The 22942-nt window shown below is 45.0% G+C and overlaps 2 protein-coding genes and 1 long non-coding RNA gene across 10 annotated transcripts in view; 1 reads left to right on the forward strand and 2 right to left on the reverse strand.

Annotated features, from left to right (window-relative positions):
- The window catches only part of LOC147061365 (uncharacterized), a 32689-nt gene extending 19376 nt beyond the window's left edge, over window positions 1-13313 (reverse strand). For 2 of the 4 annotated variants that reach the window (XM_085915693.1, XM_085915723.1), the window contains exons 1-2: window positions 12784-13313; window positions 10360-10536 (exon numbers count right to left, since the gene is read on the reverse strand). In XM_085915693.1, the coding sequence (XP_085771819.1) occupies window positions 10360-10536; window positions 12784-12786 (180 nt within the window). In that variant the 5' untranslated portion in view covers window positions 12787-13313. Of the gene's footprint in view, window positions 1-3365; window positions 3513-10359; window positions 10537-12783 lie in introns of those variants that run through there. The other 2 variants (XM_085915703.1, XM_085915712.1) reach the window with 1 other exon arrangement.
- On the forward strand, window positions 12457-16086 carry LOC147061366 (uncharacterized). 4 transcript variants are annotated; one of them, XR_015066625.1, is made up of 3 exons: window positions 12457-12541; window positions 12652-14634; window positions 14747-16086. It is a non-coding gene; the product is annotated as an uncharacterized LOC147061366 (long non-coding RNA). The 4 variants fall into 4 exon arrangements; XR_015066624.1 differs by having other exon boundaries at window positions 12652-14348; window positions 14424-16086; XR_015066622.1 differs by having other exon boundaries at window positions 12652-13922; window positions 14054-16086.
- A 296-nt stretch (window positions 16087-16382) lies between these two features.
- Window positions 16383-22942, reverse strand: part of LOC147061367 (uncharacterized) — a 44495-nt gene continuing 37935 nt past the window's right edge. The window contains exons 4-6 of one of the 2 annotated variants that reach the window (XM_085928300.1): window positions 20182-20291; window positions 19679-19770; window positions 16383-18712 (exon numbers count right to left, since the gene is read on the reverse strand). In XM_085928300.1, the coding sequence (XP_085784426.1) occupies window positions 18123-18712; window positions 19679-19770; window positions 20182-20291 (792 nt within the window). In that variant the 3' untranslated portion in view covers window positions 16383-18122. The remainder of the gene's footprint in view (window positions 18713-19678; window positions 19771-20181; window positions 20292-22942) is intronic. The other variant, XM_085928309.1, reaches the window with a different exon arrangement.

The raw sequence follows: 22942 nt of genomic DNA on the forward strand, positions 1-22942 counted from the left end.
CTCTTGATCTTTTTAAACTGTTTTTCCACAAGTGTTGGCTTTAGCAAGAGTCATTATCACGACTGGAAGCATGAGGCGATTTCTTAATCTTCCTGTTGCGCAGATTTCCTGACTCCTCCAGGATGACACATCCACGCGTGCTGTTGCAAGAAGATTTGATGTGTCTCCCAGTACAATCTCCAGAGCATGGAGGAGATTCCAGGAGACAGGCAGTTACTCTAGGAGAGCTGCACAGGGCCGTAGACGGTCCTCATCCCATCAGCAGGACCGATATCCGCTGCTTTGTGCAAGGAGGAACAGGTTGAGCACTGCCCGAGCCCTACAGAATGACCTTCAGCAGGCTACTGGTGTGAATGTTTTTGCCCAAACAGTCAGAAACAGACTTCACGAGGGTGGCCTCAGGGCACAACGTCCTGTAGTGTACCCTATGCTCACTACTCAGCACCGTGGAGCTCGATTGGCATTTGCCATAGAACACCAGAATTGGCAACTCCGCCCGCCACTGGCGGCCTGTGCTTTTCACAGATGAGAGCAGGTTTACCCTGAGCACCTGTGATAGACGTAAAGGGTCTGGAGAAGTCAAGGAAAGCGCTATGGTGCCTGCAACATTATTCAGCATGACCGGTTCGGTGGTGGGTCAGTGATGGTCTGGGGCGGCATTTGCATGGAGGGACGAACAGACCTCTACAGGCTAGAGAACGGCAGTCTGACTGCCATTAGGTATCGGGATGAAATCCTTGCACCCATGGTCAGACCCTACGCTGGTGCAGTAGGTCCTGGGTTCCTCCTGATCCATGACATTCCCGGCCTCATGTGGCAAGAGTATGCAGACAGTATCTGGAGGATGAAGGAATTGACACAATTGAATGGCCCTCACGATCACCTGATCTAAACCTGATAGAACACCTTTGGGACATCATGTTTTGGTTCATCAGACGCCGCCAGGTTGCTCGTTAGACTTTGCAAGAGCTCACTGATGCCCATAGACAGATCTGGGAGGACATCCCACAAGACACCATCCGTCGTCTCATTAGAAGCATGCCGTGATGTTGTCAAGCATGCATACAAGCATATGGGGGCTACACGAGATACTGAAAAGAGTTTTGAATTGCAAATATTGAATTTAGGCTAAATGGACGAGCCTGCCACATCATTTTTTTCACTTTGATTTTTGGGTTGTCTATATACTGAGCCCTCTGTAGGCTGAAAACCTTTATTTCCATCAAAAGATGTGGCATCCTTTTGTTCCTGAGACATTAAACTGTCCATATCAGTATAGATATCCAACTTTTTTTTTCACCATTGAAATCTGATGTGTTTTCAAAGTGTTCCTCTAATTTTTTTGAGCAGTGTATTTCTAAAGTCCTGATGTACTTTCCAAAATTTAAGTGGACCTCAGTGCGCAGGGAGCTTAGTTTTGTCCGATCGCGCAACTGCACCGCGCTGGTCACATTATTGTGACAGAGCGGTCGCTAAAAAAAAAGTGGACGTCAGTGCGCAGGGAGCTTAATTTGGTCCGGTCGCGCAACGGCCCGCAGCGCGCCAGCGGGGCGCTCACTGTCGCATTGCTTTAGGAGCGTCTTTGTGTTTTAGGATGGCTTTACTGCTCCCACTTGCTTCATTTGGAGGCATGATTTGAGTTGATGCAATCCTCAGAGTAACGAGAATGTAATAACAAACGGAGTCAGTTGGCATGCGGGCCCTCTCGGCTCATCTCGCGAGGTTCGACAACCGAATTTTGTCCGACATCGAAGCAAAAAAAATCTCAATTTATTTGTTCGAATACCGAATGGTTCGAGAACCAGGACGTACGAAAACCGAGGCTCCACTGCATCATCAATCGATCCAAATATACAGAACCAAAAAATCCACTATTTAGCAAACGGAATGTTGTTGTGGCTTTATGCTGTGCGAACTATTGTAGTGTTGTCACTTATAGTGAGTTACTTATTGATTGATTAAACAATAACGCACGGAGGCAAGGATGCAGTACGAGCTGATCTGTACTGTGTCACAACCCCCACACACAGACCTGACCACACAATCCCTGAACCTGCCAGTACAGATAGACAAACACAGTCGAGCACCGAGTGCTCGATCCAATCTACCACAAATATGAAATTCTCTGATCTGGTTGAATTTAAAATAGCACAATTAATGTACAAAACAAATGGTGCTCTGCCACAATACTCAGAAGCTGTTCGAACTTAGAGTGTAGCTATAATTCAAGGGGTACAAGTCTCTACAATAATTTCAAAACAATAACAAATATTAAGCAAAGTTGTGTTATTTTTCATTATTGCGGTAATTTGTAGAACAACTTTGGAACTGACCTGAAAAGACGAGCTGTATTTAAAAACATGTTCAAAAGCCCATCCATCCATTTTCTACCACTTAATCCAGAGTTGGGTCGAAGGGGCAACAGCTTCAGTAGGGAAGCCCAGACTTCCCTCTCCCCAGCTACTTTGTCCAAATCAACCTGGGGTGAGTATAAGGCCACCCTAAAGACAGTTTCTCTGTGTCTTGGGTCATTCCTGGGGTTTCCTCTCCAGGAGGCAACCTAATCAGATGCCCGAGCCACCTCATCTGGCTCTTCTTAAAACAGAAAAGCAGCAGCTCAACTCTGAGTCCTTCCCGGAATGCTACAACCCCTAGTCCACTCCCACCAAGACCCACAGCAAGGATTCTCTTCCTGGACTTCTCTATCGCCTTCAATACCATCCCCCTCCCTGCTGATCACCAAATGATTCCCGAGCGCGGCACCGCTGCTGCTCACTGCTCCCCTCTCCCCCAGGGGATGGATCAAAATCACAGAGGACAAATTTCACCACACCCAGATGTATGTGTGACGATGATCATTAGGACTTTGGGACTTTAAACTGGGCAGGATGGGAGTGCCATTTAATGGCATGGATCTCTGACTACCTCACAGGCAGGCCACAGTTCGTCAGGTTGAGAGACGCCATTTCTGATACTGGGGACCCCAGGGTAAAGTGCCGACCCCTGTTATCTTCACTCTGAACACCACAGATGTCAAACTCATTTTATGTGGCCCGCGAAGACAAATTGTGCATCAAATTCATGTGTCATTGCTAGAACTGCGAATTGTCTTCACTTTTAATAATATATATTTTTTAAATATTTGACCAGTTTTTACTCGTCTGATTTGAAAACGAGTTATTTGTCAGTTTGTTTTGTCACTTTTACTGTATATACTAATATGAAGTGCTCATACATTTATTTGGGTTGACAGTAATAATGGCCTTCTGAAAGAAGCTATGACTACAATGCGGCCCACGATAAAAAAAAAAAAAAGACACCCCTGCTGTACACCTTCAGTTACAACTCTGAGCTGTGTTACATACCGAAATATGCAGATGACACAGCCATTGTGGGGTGTATCAGGGACGACAATGAGGAGGAGTACATGAGTATGGTGGAGATCTTTGTCACCTGGTGCCGCTCCAACCATCTGGAGCTCAAGGTCTCTGAGACAAAGGAGCTGGTCATCGACTTCGGAAAGTTTGGATCGAAACTCAGCTGGATGGTAAACTGGTGGTCAGCACACACCAGCCACCTGCACAGGAAAATGCAGAGAAGGATGTACTTCCTGAAGAGGCTGCGGTCATTCAACATCTGCAAAAAGTCTGCGGTTGCTAGTGTCCTCTTCTACACCCGAGTGTGCTGGGGGAGCAGCCCATCCAAGAAGGATGCTGCCAGATTGGACAAACTTCTCAGGCGAGCTGGCTCTGTGGTCGGCAAGAAGTTGGGCTCTCTGAGGGGGATGGCAGAGTCGAGGGCACTGAACAAATTGCGGACATTATGGACAATGCCAGCCACCCTCTGCACACCGTCATTGTCGCTCAGAGGAGCCTGTTCAGTGGGAGCCTGCTCCTCCCCAAATGTAGGACCAACAGCCTTCCTTCCTCAGTCCATCAAACTGTATAACTCTTCAATTGAGGGAAGGTGCTGATAGGAACGGGGACAAAGGGAGACATCTCGTGACTGGCATACACAAGTGGAATTACCTTCAATACTTTATTTATTACTTGATGATAATTGTTTATTATTATTGTAATTTATTTCTTACTCAACACCATTTCTTTTTTAATTATTGCTATTGCTATGCACTTTATTTATTACTCTCTTTGTTTGTTACTGCTGTGCAATGTTCTCTTTTGTACTATTTCTGTGTGAGCTACTGTAACGAAATTTTCTTGAGGGAACAATCCTAAGGGATGAATAAAGTTGATTCAACACAAGAGCCTATGCTCCGAGAGAAAAAAGAAAGGTGCATTTCACAGTTAATACCAGAAAACGCACTTGAAATATGCATTTACAGCAAGAGTTGAAACTACAATAAGTCAATGATCCTTGTTATAGCCAATTTATTAGAAATTGATTTTGAATATTTTTTAGGGGGTTTAATAAGTCAGAGGAATGTTTAGTAACGCTTTTAACTACCGTATTTTCAGCACCATCAGGCGCACTTAAAAGCCTTTAACGTTTTCAAAAAATGAAGGTGCGCCTTTTAATAAGGTGCGCCTTTTGTGTGGACCAAATTTCAAAATCTGTAAAGTTGTTACAAAGACGGTGTACGTCTGTTACTGTTACCATATTTTCCGCACCATAAGGCACACTTAAAAGCCTTTAATTTTCTCAAAAAACGATGGTGCGGCTTTTAATAAGGTGCGCCTTTTGTGTGGACCAAATTCCAAAATCTGTAACCCTAACCCAATGAACCAATCAGAGGACATTACGTTTGACATAGATCGGGGCAAAAAAACAATCAGAGTACTGGACGTAACACAAAGAGTATGTACCTCTGCCCCCATTGGTAAATAAGTACTATCGGTGTGCGAGGAGGCAGAAGAGGGGCAAGCGTGGAGGCGTCCGGGCCAGGCTAGCGGCCAACCCAACTTGCCCGGCCATACCTTCCATTCTTCTGGCGAATGTTCGATTGCTGGACGACAAAATAGATTACATACGACTGCTGAGATCTATGAACCGGCGAGTGAGTAACTGTTGTGTGCTTGTGTTCACTGAGACTTGGTTAAATGTCAACATTCCGGACTCTGCTGTACAACTGAGGCAGCATGCTATCGAGCGGACCGGGTCATTGTGAAAGGTGGGAAATCACGAGGAGGAGGAATCTGTTTCTACATCCGTGATAAATGGTGCCGGGACACTGTAGTTGTACGCAAACACTGCTCACCACTGGCGGAGTTTGTGATCATTAAGTGCTGTCCTTTTTACCTGCCAAGGGAATTTACTGCGATTCTGCTTGTTGCGGTCTACATCCCGCCGTCCAACGTTGAAAGCGACAGGATCACGGCCCTTAGTGAACTGTACCAGGTTGTCAGTGAACAGCAGACGGCGCACCCTGACGGTTTCACCATCTTAACTGGGGATTTTAATCATGCTGACCCGAAGTCTGTCTTTCCAAAGCTTCACCAGCATGTTAATTTTCCAACACATGGTGACAACTTCCTGGACCTGGTCTACACTGCACATCAAGGAGCTTTCAAGGCCACCCCCCTCCCCCACATTGGACTTTCTGACCATATCACTGTTATGCTTATGCCCGCGTACAGACAAAGAGTGAAAGCATCCAGGCCGGTTCACAAGCGGGTAAGAGTGTGGTCTGAGGGAGCCTCTGATGCTCTTCAAGACTGCTTTGACACAACAGACTGGGAAATGTTGAAGCTGGCAGCCACTTCCGACGATCAGACAGACATAGAGGATATACAGACTCTGTAACCTCTTACATCACTAAGTGCATTGTGCCCACGCAAAATTCATCATCACTCTGGCTAACTGGAAGCCATGGCTGACAGGGGCTGTCCTCAGGTTGCTGAGGGCCAGAGACAAAGCCTACAGACCTGGGGATGAAGCTGGCATGAGAACAGCGAGGGCCAACCTGTCTCGGAGCATCAAGGAAGCGAAAAAGGCATTCACTTGCAAGATTACCGCTCACTTCAAAGACAGCAGGAACGCACGAAGCCTATTCCAAGGCATTCAGACCATCACGGACTACAAGCCCGCGCCGCATAGCTGTGAGGGCAACATCCCAAACGGTCCTCTGAGGATGCTATCTTCTCTGCCCTCCACTAATCCCTCACCCACCTGGAAAAAAAAGAGACTCGTATGTGAGATTGCTGTTTGTGGACTTCAGTTCTGCATTCAACACCATTGTACCACGGCGTCTCGTCTGCAAACTCGACAAACTGGGTCTCAGTACCTTCCTCTGCAACTGGCTTCTGGACTTCCTCTGTCAGAGGCCTCAGGTAGTTCGTGTTGGTGACACTATCTCCGGCAGCATCACGGTGAGCACGGGGGCCCCCAATGCTGCATCACTGGCAAAGAAAGCTTAGTGCCGCCTTTACTTCCTGGAGAAAGTCAGGCAAGCAGGTGCTCCACCAGTCATCATGACCACATTCTACCGTGGCACCATTGAGAGCGTCCTCTCCAGTTGTATCACTGTGTGGGATGGTAGCTGCACTGAATACAACATGAAGGCCCTGCAGCGCATAGTGAACACTACAAGTAAAATCATCGGGGCTCCACTCCCCCACCTTGAAGGATATTTACACCTCCCATTTCATCCGCAAGGCGACCACGATTGTGTGTGATGTGAGTCACCCCGCTCACTCTTTGTTTGATCTTCTGCTCTCTGGGAAGAGGTCCAGAAGCCTGCGCTCCCGCACCACCAGACTCACAAACAGCTTCATACTCCAGGCTGTTAGGATCCTGAACTCTCTCTTCCCTCCACCCTCGGCTGCATAACGTCCTGTACTTTTGCGCTATATTCTGACTGTCTGCTGTATGCACACTTGCTCAATTTTTGCTCCTCTTATTTAATTGTTTATTATTTCTTCATCTCTTTTATTTATTCATTGTTTGTGCCTTCTTGTTTTTACTTTTTGTGCTGTTTACAAGTATTTATATTGTGTAATATGTCTTGTCACCGTGGGATAGTGGGAAACGTAATTTCGATCTCTTTGTGTGTCTTGACGTGAAGAAATTGACAATAAAGCAGACTTTGACTTTGACTAATATGTAGACCCGATGAACCAATCAGTGGACGTTACGTCTTACGTAGATCGAGGTGGTAAACCAATCAGAGGACTTCACGTAACACGTAGAGTATGCACCTCCGCTGCCATTGATAAATAAATACAAACTATCGTTTGTGCAAAGAAAGGAAGGAATGGGGTCGAAATACAAAAAGTCCTGCCTAGCTACAAAAACAGATAAACTGAAATGTAATAGCTTAATGACCCTTAAGGAACTGTTTAATGCATGCCTGATGATATTCTAAATCACGTACACTGCCAAAGTCGTCTAAAAATGTTCAGTACTTGATTATATCTTATGTTTTGACTAATGCTAGACGCCAGTTTTTCGATTACTACTGAACGTTCTGGACAGATGGAAATACTTTGCTTAACAAAGAAAAGATATGGTTGGAAAGAATATGATGTAAGCAAGCACATGGAGTATCAAAAGAACAAACAAACAAAAACATGGTAAGTGGTGAGTACAAACTTTGCATAGTCAGGGAACATTAATAAATTGATGAGATCACAGCCAAAAGTTCACATAATTCCGTACAAAATGACAAAATTGAAAAAATGATGAATGGGCGGTATGCAACAGTGGGCAAAGTGGATGTGCAAGAATGGTTTCCAGGAAGGACACTTGGAGATAAAACCGGTAGAGGTGCCAGAGGAAGAGCGGCAGAAGGAAAACAACCAAGAACCCGGGCAAAGGTGATCGATCGCAAAGGCCGAAAGACGGGATGGAAAACAACAGCCCCCAATAAAGGAACATAAGAGTTTGATCTTAAAGTAGTTCATTAGACATCCTGTGTATGAGAGTATGAAACTGTAAAGTGCTGAGTGTGTGACGGTGGAGACAAAACAAGATATGTGGGCAAGGATGTGCACGAATGAAATGTTCCAGAACAAACGATAACCCAGGAGCAGCAAGGAGGACAAGATGACCCAGGGGCAGCTGGTGGATAACAACTGGTGACCCTGTATGGAAAACTACAACCAGGAGGAGCGAGCAAGTGATTCTGCAGGAGAAGAAAGACCAATAAGAGCAAGCTAAAGTTAAATGCAGTATACACATAGCCAATAGAATAATGACAGAATGCCTTTGTTGATGTGCCATTTGCATATTGTGTAGTATAACTAATGGCTGGGCAACTCGGAAGTAGAGTACGTCTGCTGGTGGCAACAGAGGCGTACAGAGGTGTATTGAGAGGGACCCGAGACCCAGGTGATGTATTAGATTTGTGTGTTAGGAATAAATCCACTTGTGTGTGAAAATGCCGGCTTCCTGATACCTTTCTATTGCAGAACGAGCGCGCATATTGTTGGATGAGTGGCAGTTGGGTAAGGTCACAAATTGGAGTCAGATTAGTAACTTGAGTTTATGTTAAATTAGAAATAAATTCCAACACCACACACACACCGTATCACCCATAATCAGCACCCAACCCCACGGAACCAGCTCTCACCGAATCAGCACCCACTCCCATCGAATCAAACTCTGCTGCGAACTTGCCACACCCCACTCATCACCCATCAAACTCGGCCCACACTGGCATGTGCAACTGAATATAAGATGACCAAAGAACCTTGAACGTTGCCTTTTCTGAATGGAGACTTTCTGCTCTTGAGCATGGTCGCACGAAAGGCCCAGAGCTGAATTGTATTTTTCCTGAAAACAGAGGTTTCTTAACAAGAATTGTGATTGAACTCAACCAACCTGGGTAAGTCTAAATTTTGTTTCGGTGTCTTAGCCTTTGCCTAAAACTGAAAAAATAAAACGAGCACACGGTGAGTAAATTGGATAACAGGTGATTGGCTATGGCTTTTGCCATGAGGCGCGGATAGCGCGCTTCCCAAATTGTGCACAAAAATCCAACAACACCCTTATGCTTGAATATGATGTTCATTCTTGACAATCCATGTCACGCAATAATAGAACACTATTCGAGTTCCGATCAGTGGGGCTGTTCCTCCCATTCACACCTTTCCAAGTCTCACTGTCATTGCCCACGTGGACATTGAAGTCACCCAAGCAGAATGACGGAGTCCCCAGAAGGAGTGCTCTCCAGCACTTCTTCCTGGGACTCTAAAAGCGGTGGGTACTCTGAAGTGCTGTTTAGTGCATAGACACAAACAACAGTCAGGACCCATCCCCCCACACAGAGGCGCAGGGAGGCTACCCTTTCACTTACCGGGATGAACCCCAATGTACAGGCACCTTGCGGAGGGGACGGGGAGCAATACACCTGCTCGGCGCCACTCAGCATGGCCAACTCGAGTGAAAGAAAGTCTAACCTCTCTGGAGAGGACTGGTACTAGAACCCAAGCTGCATGTCTGACTATGTCTTGTCTGAACCTTTCTGCCTCACACACAAGCTCGGGCTCCTTTCCTGTCAGAGAAGTGACATTCCACATTCCTTTAGCCAGCTTCTGTAGCCGGGCATCGGATCACCTGTTGGATTGTTTTCGTCTGTAGTCTCGTCTGTTGTCTTGTTTCTCATCGTTTTGTCTCGTCTTTCTGTTCGTTTAGTTTCTCTGCAAGTTGGTCTGTCCGTCAGTCGTTTACCCCTGTCACGCTGCCTCCGTTAAGTTATGTTAGTATGCCGGTTCTGTTGGTTTGTTCTTTTCATCATCCTTTCCAACTACCTTTTCCCTCAATAAACCCTGGTCCAAACTGCATTTGGTCTCCCTGGCTCCATCCGATCCGTGACACACGTGATCAGTATTGGCTCAGTTTCGGACAATCACACTCATGGACGATTGGTATCAGTAGCACAAAATACTTTATCGAACATCCCCATTTTTCATCTTTTGCATTTTATTTCTTCTGATTTTTCAATTTTCCCCATTTCATCACATTTTCTTGTGGAAAAGTAACCACTCAGAGTTTAGCTGCTCATCCCTGTTTTAAAGGATGAGACGATTCAAGAGACCATTTATGCTACTGAACATTTTGATCAACATGACAAATAATAATGTAGTAAACAGGTGAGGATTCTACATGATCATTTGTATGGACATACCAAGCAAATTGTATTAAAAAATGATAAACATTTTTTGATATGCAAAATAGACACAATGTGAAAATTGAACAAGTAGTTTTGAGATTTTAAATACTGATCTGAGAAAGGTATAAAAGCGACTTAGAAAAAGGTTTGCTCAGATGTTGTCATAGCACATAAACACAACCAGTTTCAGCACAATATTTTGAACCTTGTTTCCATAGTAACCACAAATCAATAAGTATCCAAAGAAACATGTCTTTGACTTAATTTTCTCCCTGGAAAAGGTCACTCACCTTGGTCCTAGTGAGGTGACACCCCATGCTTGCTGCAGGCCTGGTTTTACGTGTTGTCAGGAAGGCGAGGATGGCAAGGGGGAAGGGGGGGGAGGGCGGGAATGACAGGAAGAATCCACAACGTTGGCTCCTCAGTCCTGCTCCTCCTGGCGGGAAAAGGCAGGCACCATGATGGCTCTGCGTGCAAGGCATTCCATCGTAAGAAACATAGATGAAATGGTAAAGAGTTTCTTCCTCATCTTCCTCTCTCCATTTCTCTCGCTCTCTGCCTTTGACCAGCATCCAATCGCAAAGCTTAGATGGTTGCCACACACTGTGATTGGCCAAGACCATCACTGCTGAATACATGCATTCTGGCTTTTCTCTTTCTGCCTTGTCGCTCTTCTCCTATCCGGCTCCTATCTCATATTTTACAAGACCATAGTTTTTTTGGTCATGATTTGAAAGATAACAATGGTCATCAATTTTTTACATAATTTTTCAAATCAGAGCTAGAAGTAAAACTTGAACAGATATTTTATGTAGATTCAGAGGCTGTTCTGAATTTTTTGCTACCACATCCGATTTTTATGATCATAGTAATACTGTAATAATATAATGTGTCATATAAAATACCTTGTAATGTATATGAATAAACCATACTGTGTAAGCTTTTATAGGGCAAACACATTTTTAAATCGCCGTCAACATTTTGTTTAGGGACACTCAGACACTCTGATTAGAATTAAAAGAATATGTGAAGCCTTTTGAGGCATATCTGTGATTAAGGGTTGTATAAATAAATCTGACTTGTCTTAACTAACCAGTTTCTCTCTCAATGCTAAAGTTTCACATTCAGGAGGACTTAACGAAAGGAAAGGAGGACATGAAGTGACGTTACTTGGCATTTACACTGGGCTATAACGCCTTAGCTTTACTCCACGGTTGCGCAACAACGCAGACGTCCGCTCTCGATTCTCGAAAACTGCTTAGCTTTTATATTTTGTTTAATTAGGTGGCTCGGTGGAGCACTGGGTAGCACGTCCGCCTCACAGTTAGGAGGATGCGGGCTCGATTCCACCTCTGGCCCACCCTGTGTGGAGTTTGCATGTTCTCTCCGTGACCGCGTGGGTTTCCTCCGGGCACTCCGGTTTCCTCCCATATCCCAAAAACAGGCTTGGTAGGCCGATTGAGCACTCCCAAATTGCCCCTAGGTATGAGTGCGGATGGTTGTTTGTCTCTATGTGGCCTGCAATTGGCTGGCAACCGGTTCAGGGTGTCCCCCGCCTACTGCCCGATGATGGCTGGGATAGGCTACCGTGGGGACAAAGCGGTTCAGGAAATGGATGGATGGAGATATATATATATATATATATATATATATATATATATCCTGTTATATAATAACTGAAACTTTTATATATATATATATATATATATATATATATATATATATATATATATATATATATATATATATATATATATATATATATATATATATATATATATATATATAAGTTATAACAGAAATGCATATATACATAAATCTGTGTGTCACGGACGGAATGGAGCAAGGCGCACCAGTCCAAATGACCCCCACTGGTCTGTGACAAAGTCCGAACCACGCTCGGCGGCATATGGAGAGTCCGAACGGCGCTCGGCTGCACATGGGGGCACAGAAGCCCCCTCGGCAGCACATGGGGGGACAGAACTGCAATCGGCAGCACATGCGGGGACAGAACTGCAATCGGCAACAACTCGGGGACAGAATCGCACTCGGCGGAAACTCGGGGACAGAACCGCAATCGGCACTAACTCAGGGACAGAACCGCACTCGGCGGAAACTAGGGGTAACAGAACCAGACACTGCGGCAAACGGAGTCAGAACCGCGCTCGGCTGCAACTAAGAGTTGAAAGCCGCGTGCAGCGGGAAGAGTCATAGCCGCACACAGGGGCATAGGGAAGCGAATAGTGATGTGAATTCCGGTTCTTTTAGGTGAACTGAATCTTTCGAATCAGTTCACTCAAAAGATTCGTTCAAACGAATCGTTCAACGAATCGTCCCCCCCAGACTGATCCGTTTTTTTGTTTTTTTTTACAACATTCCGTGGAAACAACCCATACACATCAAACAATACAACTACACCCCCCACCCACCCACCAATTATTATATATAATAATAATACCAATTATTATACGGGTAATTAACACTTCTTTCTATAATTCAACACCACTCACTGTTTAGCTCAGTATGTAGAGCATCAGATTTCCACCCTCACCCTTCTGGTATTTTCTCTCCTGTCCTCTCAGATTCAAACTGTTTACCGGAGATTTTAGCTGGAGCGGCGATGCTATACAAGCTAGCACGCCGACGACGACGGCCCGGAAAACGAGCCGGAGCCCTCGTTAAGCTGAGGCAGAAAGGGTTCAGCTCTGCCCTACCATCAATTCATCTGGCAAATGTTCGCTCCCTGGCGAACAAGATGGACGAACTGCTTCTCCTCACTTCGAGGAACACTGATTTCAGCAGATCCGCCGCGCTGTGTTTTGTTGAAACGTGGCTTACCGAACGCACCCCCCACCGCGCCGTGGAGTTAGCTGAGTTTCGGCTAATGCGAGCAGATCGCAAAGCGGAGCTCACCGGAAAATCAAAGGGAGGTGGACTATGTTTCTACATTAATGAACGTTGGTGTACTGACGTTACGGTGTTGAAAGAGTCTTGCAGCCCTCTCCTAGAAACACTCTTCATAAACTGCCGACTGTTCTATTCACCACGGGAGTTCTCCTCGATCGTCATGGCGGCTGTTTACATTCCACCACATGCGCGTGCGAGTGAAGCCACGCAGATGCTGGCCGACCAGGTGACAGACATGGAGAAACTTCTACCAAATTCACTAATCATTGTTTTGGGCGAACCTCGCACACGAACTCCCCAGATACAGACAGCACATTACGTGTCCCACCCACCAGAGGGGCACAGACACTGGACCACTGCTACACCGTAATTAAGGATGCAATACCACTCTGTGGCTCGTGCAGCTTTAGGACTCTCGGACCACTGTCTAGTTCATCTGGTCCCGGCCTACAGGCAGAAACATAAAACTTCTAAGCCTGTAGTGAGGACTGTGAGGAAGTGGACAGTGGAGTCAAGGCAGGATTTCCAAGCCTGCTTTGACTGCACAGATTGGGGAGTCTTCGAAGCTGCAACTTCAGACCTGCATGAACTCACTGACACTGTTACATCACACATCTGTTTTTGTGAGGATCTGTGTGTGCAGACTAAGACTTTCTGCACGTACAACAACGACAAACCTTGGTTTACACCTAACCTCAGGAGGCTGCGCAAAGCCAAGGAGGAGGCCTACAGGAGCGGCGACCGGGACCTGTTCAAGCAGACCAGAAACACACTGAACCGAGAGGTCAGGAGAGCCAGGAGGTGTTACGGGGAGAGCCTGGAGAGACACCTCTCTGCCAATCCTGATCCTTCAACAGTGTGGAAAGGTCTGCATAGCATCACGGGCTTCAAGAAACGAACCCCCCCGTCCTGTGGAGAGCCCAAGGCTTGCTAACCAGCTGAACAGGTTCTACTGCAGATTTGATCGGTCCTCCCACACAACAGGACCTCCTGCAGCACAATCAACATACTCCCCTCCCCTCACAACCGCTCTGTCCACACCTCCATCACCGCTGTCACCTAATCTCTCTCTTGCAGAGGCCGTGCCTGCACTCCAGATCCGTGAGGAGGAAGTGCGCCAGGTGTTCCGGAGACAAAAGATCAGGAAGGCACCGGGCCCAGACGGCGTGTCACCCTCCTGCTTGAAAGTCTTTGTTGAGCAGCTGGCGCCCACCTTTGCACGGATCTTCAACCACTCCCAGAAGCTGTGTGAGGTGCCCTCATGCTTCAAAAGCTCCACCATCGTTCCAGTGGCCAAGAAGCCCACCATCACAGGATTGAATGACTACAGACCTGTCGCTCTGACATCTGTGGTCATGAAATCTTTCGAGAGGTTGGTGCTGAACCACCTGAAGCATGTCACAGGTCCCCTGCTTGACCCCCTCCAGTTTGCCTACCGGGCAAACAGGTCGGTGGATGATGCGGTCAACATGGGACTGCACTACATCCTGCACCACCTGGACACCCCAGGAACATACGCCAGGATCCTGTTTGTGGATTTCAGCTCGGCGTTCAACACCATCTCTCCTGACATCCTCCATCAGAAGCTCATTCAGCTCGCGGTGCCTGCCTCCACCTGTCATTGAATCACCAGCTTCCTGACCAACAGGAGACAGCGTGTGAGGCTGGGGAGCATCACATCTGGCACCAGGACCACCAGTACTGGCGCCCCTCAGGGGTGCGTCCTCTCCCCACTGCTCTTCTCTCTCTACACCAACGATTTCTCCTCAGGTGACTCCTGTGAAGCTCCTGAAGTATGCAGACGACACGACTCTCATCGGACTGATCCGGAACGGTGATGAGACTGCGTACAGACAGGAGGTGGAGCGGCTGGTCCACTGGTGCAGCCAAAATCACCTGGAGCTGAACCCGCTCAAGACCGTGTAGATGACAGTAGATTTCAGGCGAGATCCTTCACCACTTTCACTCCTCACTATCCGCAGTAATACTATACTCTCCTCAGACACCTTCAAGTTCCTGTGTACCACAATCTCACGGGACCTGAAATGGACCGGCCACATAGACTCTGTCCGGAAGAAGACCCAGCAGAGGCTGTACTTCCCGAGACTGCTCAAGAGGTTCAACCTGCCACAGGAGCTGCTGAAGACCTTCTACACTGCCATCATCCAGTCTGTCCTCTGCACCTCCATCACTGTCTGGTTTGGATCGGCCTCCAAACAAGACAAGCACAGACTGCAACGGACAATCAGTACTACAGAAAAGATAATTGGAATCAACCTCCCATCTATCCAAGACTTGTACCTGTCCAGGACCAGGAAACGTGCAAGCAACATCTCTACAGACCCTTCTCACCCAGGTTGCAGTCTGTTTGAACTACTCCCCTCCGGACGGCGTTATAGAGCTCTGTACGCCAAAACCAGCAGACACAGAGACAGCTTCTTCCCCCAGGCTGTAGCTCTGATGAACTCACACCTCTCCTAGAGTCTCAGAGTCATTGCTGTGCAATAACATCCTGCTCTCCACACCTTTTTGGATTGTCTACACTGTTTGCACTATGTGTCTTCTCTGCATCCATTGCAGCCTGTTCATCCTGGAAGCAGGACCCTCCCATCTGTGGTCTCTTCTCAAGGTTTCTCACTTCCCCTAGATTTGAGTTATTCCTTGCCCTCATGGGAGTTTAAGATCAGGGGATGGCTGAGAATATTGTCATTTGTCATTTTCACATGTCTTGAGTGTTGTTAGTCACCTAAATGTTGAACAGTGACTGTGATGTAACGAAGTCAAATTCCTTGTTTGGCACGCTCAAACATGGCGAATAAATTCTTCTTGAATCTTGAATTTACACACTGATCCTTTGGACACAGTACCTCACCTGGTCGTGAACGGGAAGTTGCGTCACTGACTCGTTCGTGAACAGGAAATTACGTCACTGACTCGTCAAGTCCCTCCATCTATCACTTGCTGCTAATTTGTCGTTCGCAAAGATTCACGAATGAGTGACAGTATTGCCACGATGCCATTGCCAGCCGACACACGTTATGCCGACATTGATAATTTAAGTTTGTATTTGTTGGCTTGTAGTTGATGGTGTTATGTCGAATGTGCTTGAATAAAAGGTTGAAAACAAACGTTATGCTGATATTTGTTAATTTTGGGAACATCAACTCGTATAACAATGTAAAACACGTATACATAGTTATATAAAGCAGTTAACCAAATGTCTGATTTATGTTTTGTTTGGCGAATATAAAAACAAGGAATAAAACACCAAACAAGTTACAATATGAATGTTTATTCAAAAATATAATAAATGTACAATTCAAACCAGCAATCTAACATGAAACTGCAGTCGATATATTTTATGACAATATTTAGGCATATATATATATACACACATACACGTTATTTCATAAGCAAATCGTAAATCTACATTCTGGTTTACATAGTTCACGCTCGGAGACGCAACACGTTCGCTGACTGATCCGTTGATGCACGGAAAGGCAGTTCATCCATTGACTCGTTCGCGAACGGGAAAGTCAGGATTCGTTCCTTCACTGATCCGTTCTCGCAATGAACTGGAAATGCGAATCAGTAACTCACCGATTCATTCACTCACAGATTCGTTCGTTGGTGAACGGGAAATGCAATTCACGACTCGTTCGTTAACGGGAAGTTACGTCAGGAAGTGATTCGTTCACTGAAAGGATTCGTTATTTAGAACGAATCGTTCACTCACAAGCCAACACTAGAAGCGAGAGCTGCACGCAGCAGCAGGTGTCAGACGCGTGTTTCAGCAGTGGGAGCGGGGTCTCTGATGATCGCGGGTCCGGCATTGTTGGCACGAGGCCCGGCAATGCCGCGGGTCAGGCGACGGTGGGGTGGATCCCGATGGCGCACATGCGTCCGGCGTCGCTGGGGCGAAGTCCGATGGCGGCCGCGGAGCCGGCCTTGCTGGCACCATTTCCGGCGACGGCCGCAAGTCCGGTGACAGCTCCGCGGCATTCGCGGGTCCGGCGACGCTGGGGTGGAGCCCGATGGCGGCCACGAGTCTGATGCGCCGGGAGGAACTCCGATGGCGGCCGCGGATCGGGCGTTGCGGACGGAAGCTGGTGGTCCAAGCGCTGGTCGCTGAAATGGTTGGATCGTTCTGTCACGGACGGAATGGAGCAGGGCGACCAAATGCAGATTGGACCAGGGTTTATTGAGGGAAAAGGTCGTTGGAAGGAAGGATGGGGAAATAGGACCAATTGAACCTCCTGCAAACAAACACAACGTCCTAACAAAACAACGGGACTGACCGACCAACAGGGTTGGCAAACAGACAGAACAGGAAAACAGAACTCAACAAACAAGAACAACATCAACGATCTGACACGCAGACAGGACTTAAATTAGAGACAGGTAACGAGAGGCAGGTGATGATAATCACACTGATCATGGGCACACAGGAGGGGAGGGGCGAGCACTCAGACACACGGACAGAAACTATGACAATATGGACACGATCGGGGGGACGAGTCATGACAGTGTGCGTGTGTTTGTGTGTCTGTGTGTAATAGCCTTTAGCACTTGTCCAGAACGACAACACATTTTATGGAGAAAAAAAAACAACTTTATTATATACAACTATTGTTCTTAGCTGTGCTGGTAGCTACAGTATGATAGCTATGAGGTGTTTATATACTTCCTGTTTGCAACTTTAAACCTCAAAGAAGGCTCGTCAAACTCAAAACAAATACATAAAATTTTCAAAAATGTCCTCGTGTCACTCAAGTTCATTAAAGGGACACCTTGAAGGATTTACATTTAGCAGCAGACTAAAGAAAACTAACAATCGTCACTCTCGGCTAGTTATCCCATCAGGTTTGTTTGCATCCATTGCTCAGTATCATCTAGTTACCTCATAAAACCTAAAAACTCACAGCAGAGTATGAGTTGCCTTTCGAAACCAGAACCTCTCAAAGGAGGTAGTGACCATGCTGCGTGTAAATATTGTACTTACTATCATGAAATATATTTCCGATACTATAAATGTACACACATCCCCACATCCACAGCATTTTCATGATTAGTATTTTTTTTTACAAATTAATAGAGATGTGTGTTTGTACATGTGTACTGGTGTGCATATGTGTTGTCCTGTTTCTCACAATGCTAGCATGATGAGGATGAAGTTAAAGAAGAGTAAAGAGGCAAGTATGAGCGTAGGTGAAGATAGTGAGGATGCCTCACTCGTAATCTCTTTTTGAGGTCTTGTTTCTTGTTGTCCTGTCCTGTCTTTGAGTCCTCCTCCTTCTTCATAGCTGCTTTCCCCTGGGCTGCTGCTGATGTCCGCTTGGTGGGATGACTCTGTTGTTGCAAGGCAAAGAACAAGCACACCCTCCTTCTTCTCTTCTTCCTCACCTGAGAACAATTTGGGTTTGGGTGTCACAAGGGGAAGAGTTTGGGTCATTGACGAATGGGTGGTCCTGCTAGTTCTGGTGGTGATATCCCTGTCGTGGTGAGACTCTGTTGTTGCGAAAGGATGAACAAGTACACCCTTTTCTTCATCCTCTTTATCACCAGGGGTGAAGGTGGGCGTGGATGTCAGAAGAGGAGGAAGAAGAGAGGGAATCATGGACTGAGGCATATGTCTGCCTGTTGTGCTGGTTTTGGTGATCTGGTAGAATGACTCTGTTGTTGCAGCATCTTCCTCGTCTTCCTCTTCTCCACCGTCACTGTCATCCATGTCAGCAACTACGAACCACACCCAAAGATAATATCTTAATAGCTTTTACCATTATTTTTTGTACATTGAACAGACTTTAGCTGACATATTGTGACATATTTCATTAAGCAAGGATCTCATCAAAGAACACAACAGGTCCCCCCCTTCCCCTAACATTTAATTCCCTTTTTATTTTAGTTATTAGTTATTTATTATTAGTTATTTATTTAGTTTTATTTTGAGATTCATATTACAACAGGTGATACGTTATAATATATATATATATATATATATATATATATATATATATATATATATATATATATATATATATATATATATATATATATGTGTGTGTCCAATATATATACATATACACACATATAAATCCAATATATATACGTATACATATACACACATATATATATAGATGTGTGTGTATATGTATATATATATATATATATATATATATATATATATATATATATATATATATATATATATATATATGCATGTGTGTGTGTAGATGTATATAAGGCGGCTCGGTGGCGCACTGGGTAGCACGTCCGCCTCACAGTTAGGAGGTTACATTAATGTAACCTGGTTAAATATTGGCATGTTTATGTACTACAATGTAAAAAAAAAAAAAAAAAATGGTGTAAAGCAGGCAATTGTAGTATCTGGTCCTGTCAGATCATGTAATGTCTAATACAAATTAAAATAATGAAGTGTGTAATGTCGCGTCATAGTGGATGTAATATGTAATGTAACTCAATCAAGTCGTTTTTAATTTGGTCAAATAATGTCTCATGTAAAACAGGAAAACAGTGTAATAAGTAATGCAGTCAAAAACTAATGTATAGCATCGTCAAATTACATATGTCGTATGTAATGTAATAAAAATAAACTATTTAAAAATTGTGCGTGCGTGTGCATGTGCGTACGTGCGTAAGGGCATGTGTATTAGCAGTTAAGTAATTAGTAAAATGTCATACCACAAAGGTTGTTTTCACATGTTTGTAGTCCTTCCGGACATCGGGAGCAAGAGTCTCCTTCCACATAAGGACGCTCAGATTCGTAGTTCCCACTGCACACACAGACACACAGACACACACAGACACACAGACACACACAGACACACAGACAGACACACACACACACACACACACACACACACACACACACACACACACACACACACACACACACACACACATGCTTCAGTGGAAGCACATTGCAAACACTACTACTCTTAACATTTGCATTAGCTGTGGTAAGAAAAAGAAAGTACCACTAATGGTGAACAACTGTACTGTTAGCAATAGTAATAGTAATAGTAATGATGAAAAAGAAGCACTAGCACTGTCATTAGGTATTAGCAATAGAGCAATAGTAATAGTAATAGTAATGATGAAAAAGCAGCACTAGCACTGTCATTAGGTAGCAGTGCTGTTACTATTATCATTAGCTCTATTAATCAAGAGAAATTTGCACTGACGCTGGGAAGTAGTTGCACACCAGGAATGAGATCTTTTCCCACGCCAGACCCTCCATTCTGTTACACAGGTGGGCAGCACAACCCACCCTGTGAGTATCCGACCACACCATCTGCAAAGTCACAGCAAAGTCTCTCATGCTTCGTTACACCGACAGCTGTGTTGTGAAAGCGCTATACACATAAATGAAGACATATTGTATTGTATTGTATGTCACTTAAAGCCGCACGACTGTAGATGAATGTAGCAACCTTGTCCACTATGCTGAACATGACAGACACTGAGCTGGACCAGCTGTTTAAGGACGTACTGTACAACAGTACTCCATGAGACCAGCAAATTTTGATGGTACAGTGTTCCCTCGCTATATTGCGGTTCAGCTTTCGCAGCCTTGCTTTTCCTTTTTTGGTGTCAAAATAGCATTGATAAAATTATTCATGACATTTTGCTTCAAAAACTGGAAAGGTATGGGATTAGGGGAACAGGGTACAGTTGGATAAAAAGCTACTTAGAACATAGGCAACAGTTTGTGCAGATGGGAGAGAAAAAGTCAATGCTTTTAAATATAACCTGCGGTGTTCCACAAGGATCAATATTGGGACCAAAACTATTCATATTATATATATATTTTGTGAAGGAGAGAACCTACAACAACTAATGAAAACTGTCTCTGATGAGCTTGACAAGCTAAAACTGTGGTTTGACGCGAATAAATTATCTCTTAAGATAAAGAAAACCAATTTTATGATTTTTGGGAAAAGAAAAATCCCAGAAGACATAACTCTTGAAGTATTGTGTGATAACACCAGATTAGACAGAGTTTATGAAAACTCCTTTCTGGGAGTAATAATTGACCACAGTCTCAGCTGAAAACCGCAAGTCAAACGCATCTGTTCAAAATTGGCAAAGACCGTGGGTATACTTTGTAAAGTCAGATGCTTACTGAACCAGAAAACAATGTACACTTTATACTGCTTGCAGTTTCTTCCTTACATGTCCTACGGTGTTGAGGTATGCGGCAATACCTACAAAACCAACCTGAAGACGGTATGCACAATGCAGAAAAAAGCAATTGGAATTATCAACAATGTTGGTAATTGTGAACATACAAATATTTTTTTTATTAAATTACAAACATTAAAATGTATGAATTTGATAGATTTCAAGACTGCACAAATTATTTATAAAGCTAAAAAAGAATTACTCCCTAATAATATACAATAATGGTTCATAGAAAGAGAAAGTGTTTACAGTCTGAGAAGGAGGGGGAATCTTTTACAACCTAAGGTGCGCACCACCCTCAAAAGCATGTGCATATCTGTCAATGGGGTAAAGCTATGGAATAAGTTACCTGTACCGATCAAAGAAAGTAAACACATTGCCCAATTCAAAAAACACTTTGAAAATTTTACACTAGAAAATTATAGTAATTGAAATCTTTTGCTTGTCTGTTTTCAGCTATATAGTCTAAATCTTATTTATTTTTCTTTCCAGAATATTATTGTATAAACTGCTTTCATTTCCAAAATTAAATTAAATTAAGTTACTGTATTTTGAAAAAAATAATCAGCAACCATGTTAAGAATTATGATGTATAAAAGGGGTAGGAAAAAACATTGATGTTGATTTGTTTGCCTTATTGGCATGGCATGAAATTATGTGAAAATGTGAAAAAGTGATTTTGTGTTTGGTCGATCTTATGTTCAGAAATAAACTTCATTTATTTATTTATTTATTTATTTACTTACTTACTTACTTACTTACTTACTTACTTACTTACTTACTTACTTAAAAAATTTAACCTACAAAACAAAAATGAATACAACTGTGCATAAAACATTTTAACCTACAAAACAAAAATGAATAAAATTATTTCTGCTCCTCTCCGTGAGTCGTCACTTTATCGTGGTGGAGGGATTTGCGTGTCCTAATGATCCTAGGAGCCAAGGTCTGGGGCTTTATGCCCCTGGCAGGGTCACCCATGGCAAACGGGTCCAAGGTGAAGGGCCAGACAAAGCACAAATGGATTTTGTTTTCCCTCGCCCGGACGCGGGTCACTGGGGCCCCTCTCTGGAGCCAGGCCTGGAGTTGGGGCTCGAAGGCGAGCGTCTGGTGGCCGGGCCTTTGCCCATGGGGCCCGGCCGGGCACAGCCCAACAAGGAAACGTGGGTCCCCCTTCCCCTGGGCTCACCACCTGTGGGAGGGGCCAAAGCAGTCAGGTGCAAAGTGAGTTGGGCGGCGGACAAAGCGGTCCGATCCCTGGCTGCAGAAGCTGGCTCTTGGGACATGGAACGCCACCTCTCTGGCTGGAAAGGAGCCCGAGCTGGTGTGCAAGGCAGAAAAGTTCAGACTAGACATAGTTGGACTTGCCTCCACACACATTTGTGGTTCTGGTACAAGCCCTCTTGAGAGGGGCTTGGACTCTTTTCCACTCTGGAGTTGCCCAAGGTGAGAGGCGTTGAGCAGGTGTGGGTATACTTATTGCCCCCCGGCTGGGCGCCTGCACATTGGGGTTCATCTCGGTGAGCGAGAGGGTAGCTTCCCTCTGCCTTCGGGTGGGGTGCTGGGTCCTGACTGTTGTTTGTGTCTATGTACAAAACAGCAGCTCAGAGTACCCACCCTTTTTGGAGTCCATGGAAGAAGTGTTGGAGAGCGCTCCTTCTGGGGTCTCCATCATTCTGCTGGGTGACTTCAATGTTCATGTGGGCAATGACAGTGACACCTGGAAAGGTGTGATTGGGAGGAACGGCCTCCCCGATCTGA

The sequence above is a fragment of the Syngnathus leptorhynchus genome, chromosome 1, assembly GCF_054491065.1.
Source record: "Syngnathus leptorhynchus isolate UIUO chromosome 1, UIUO_Slep, whole genome shotgun sequence".
NCBI classification, from domain to species: Eukaryota; Metazoa; Chordata; class Actinopteri; order Syngnathiformes; family Syngnathidae; genus Syngnathus; species Syngnathus leptorhynchus.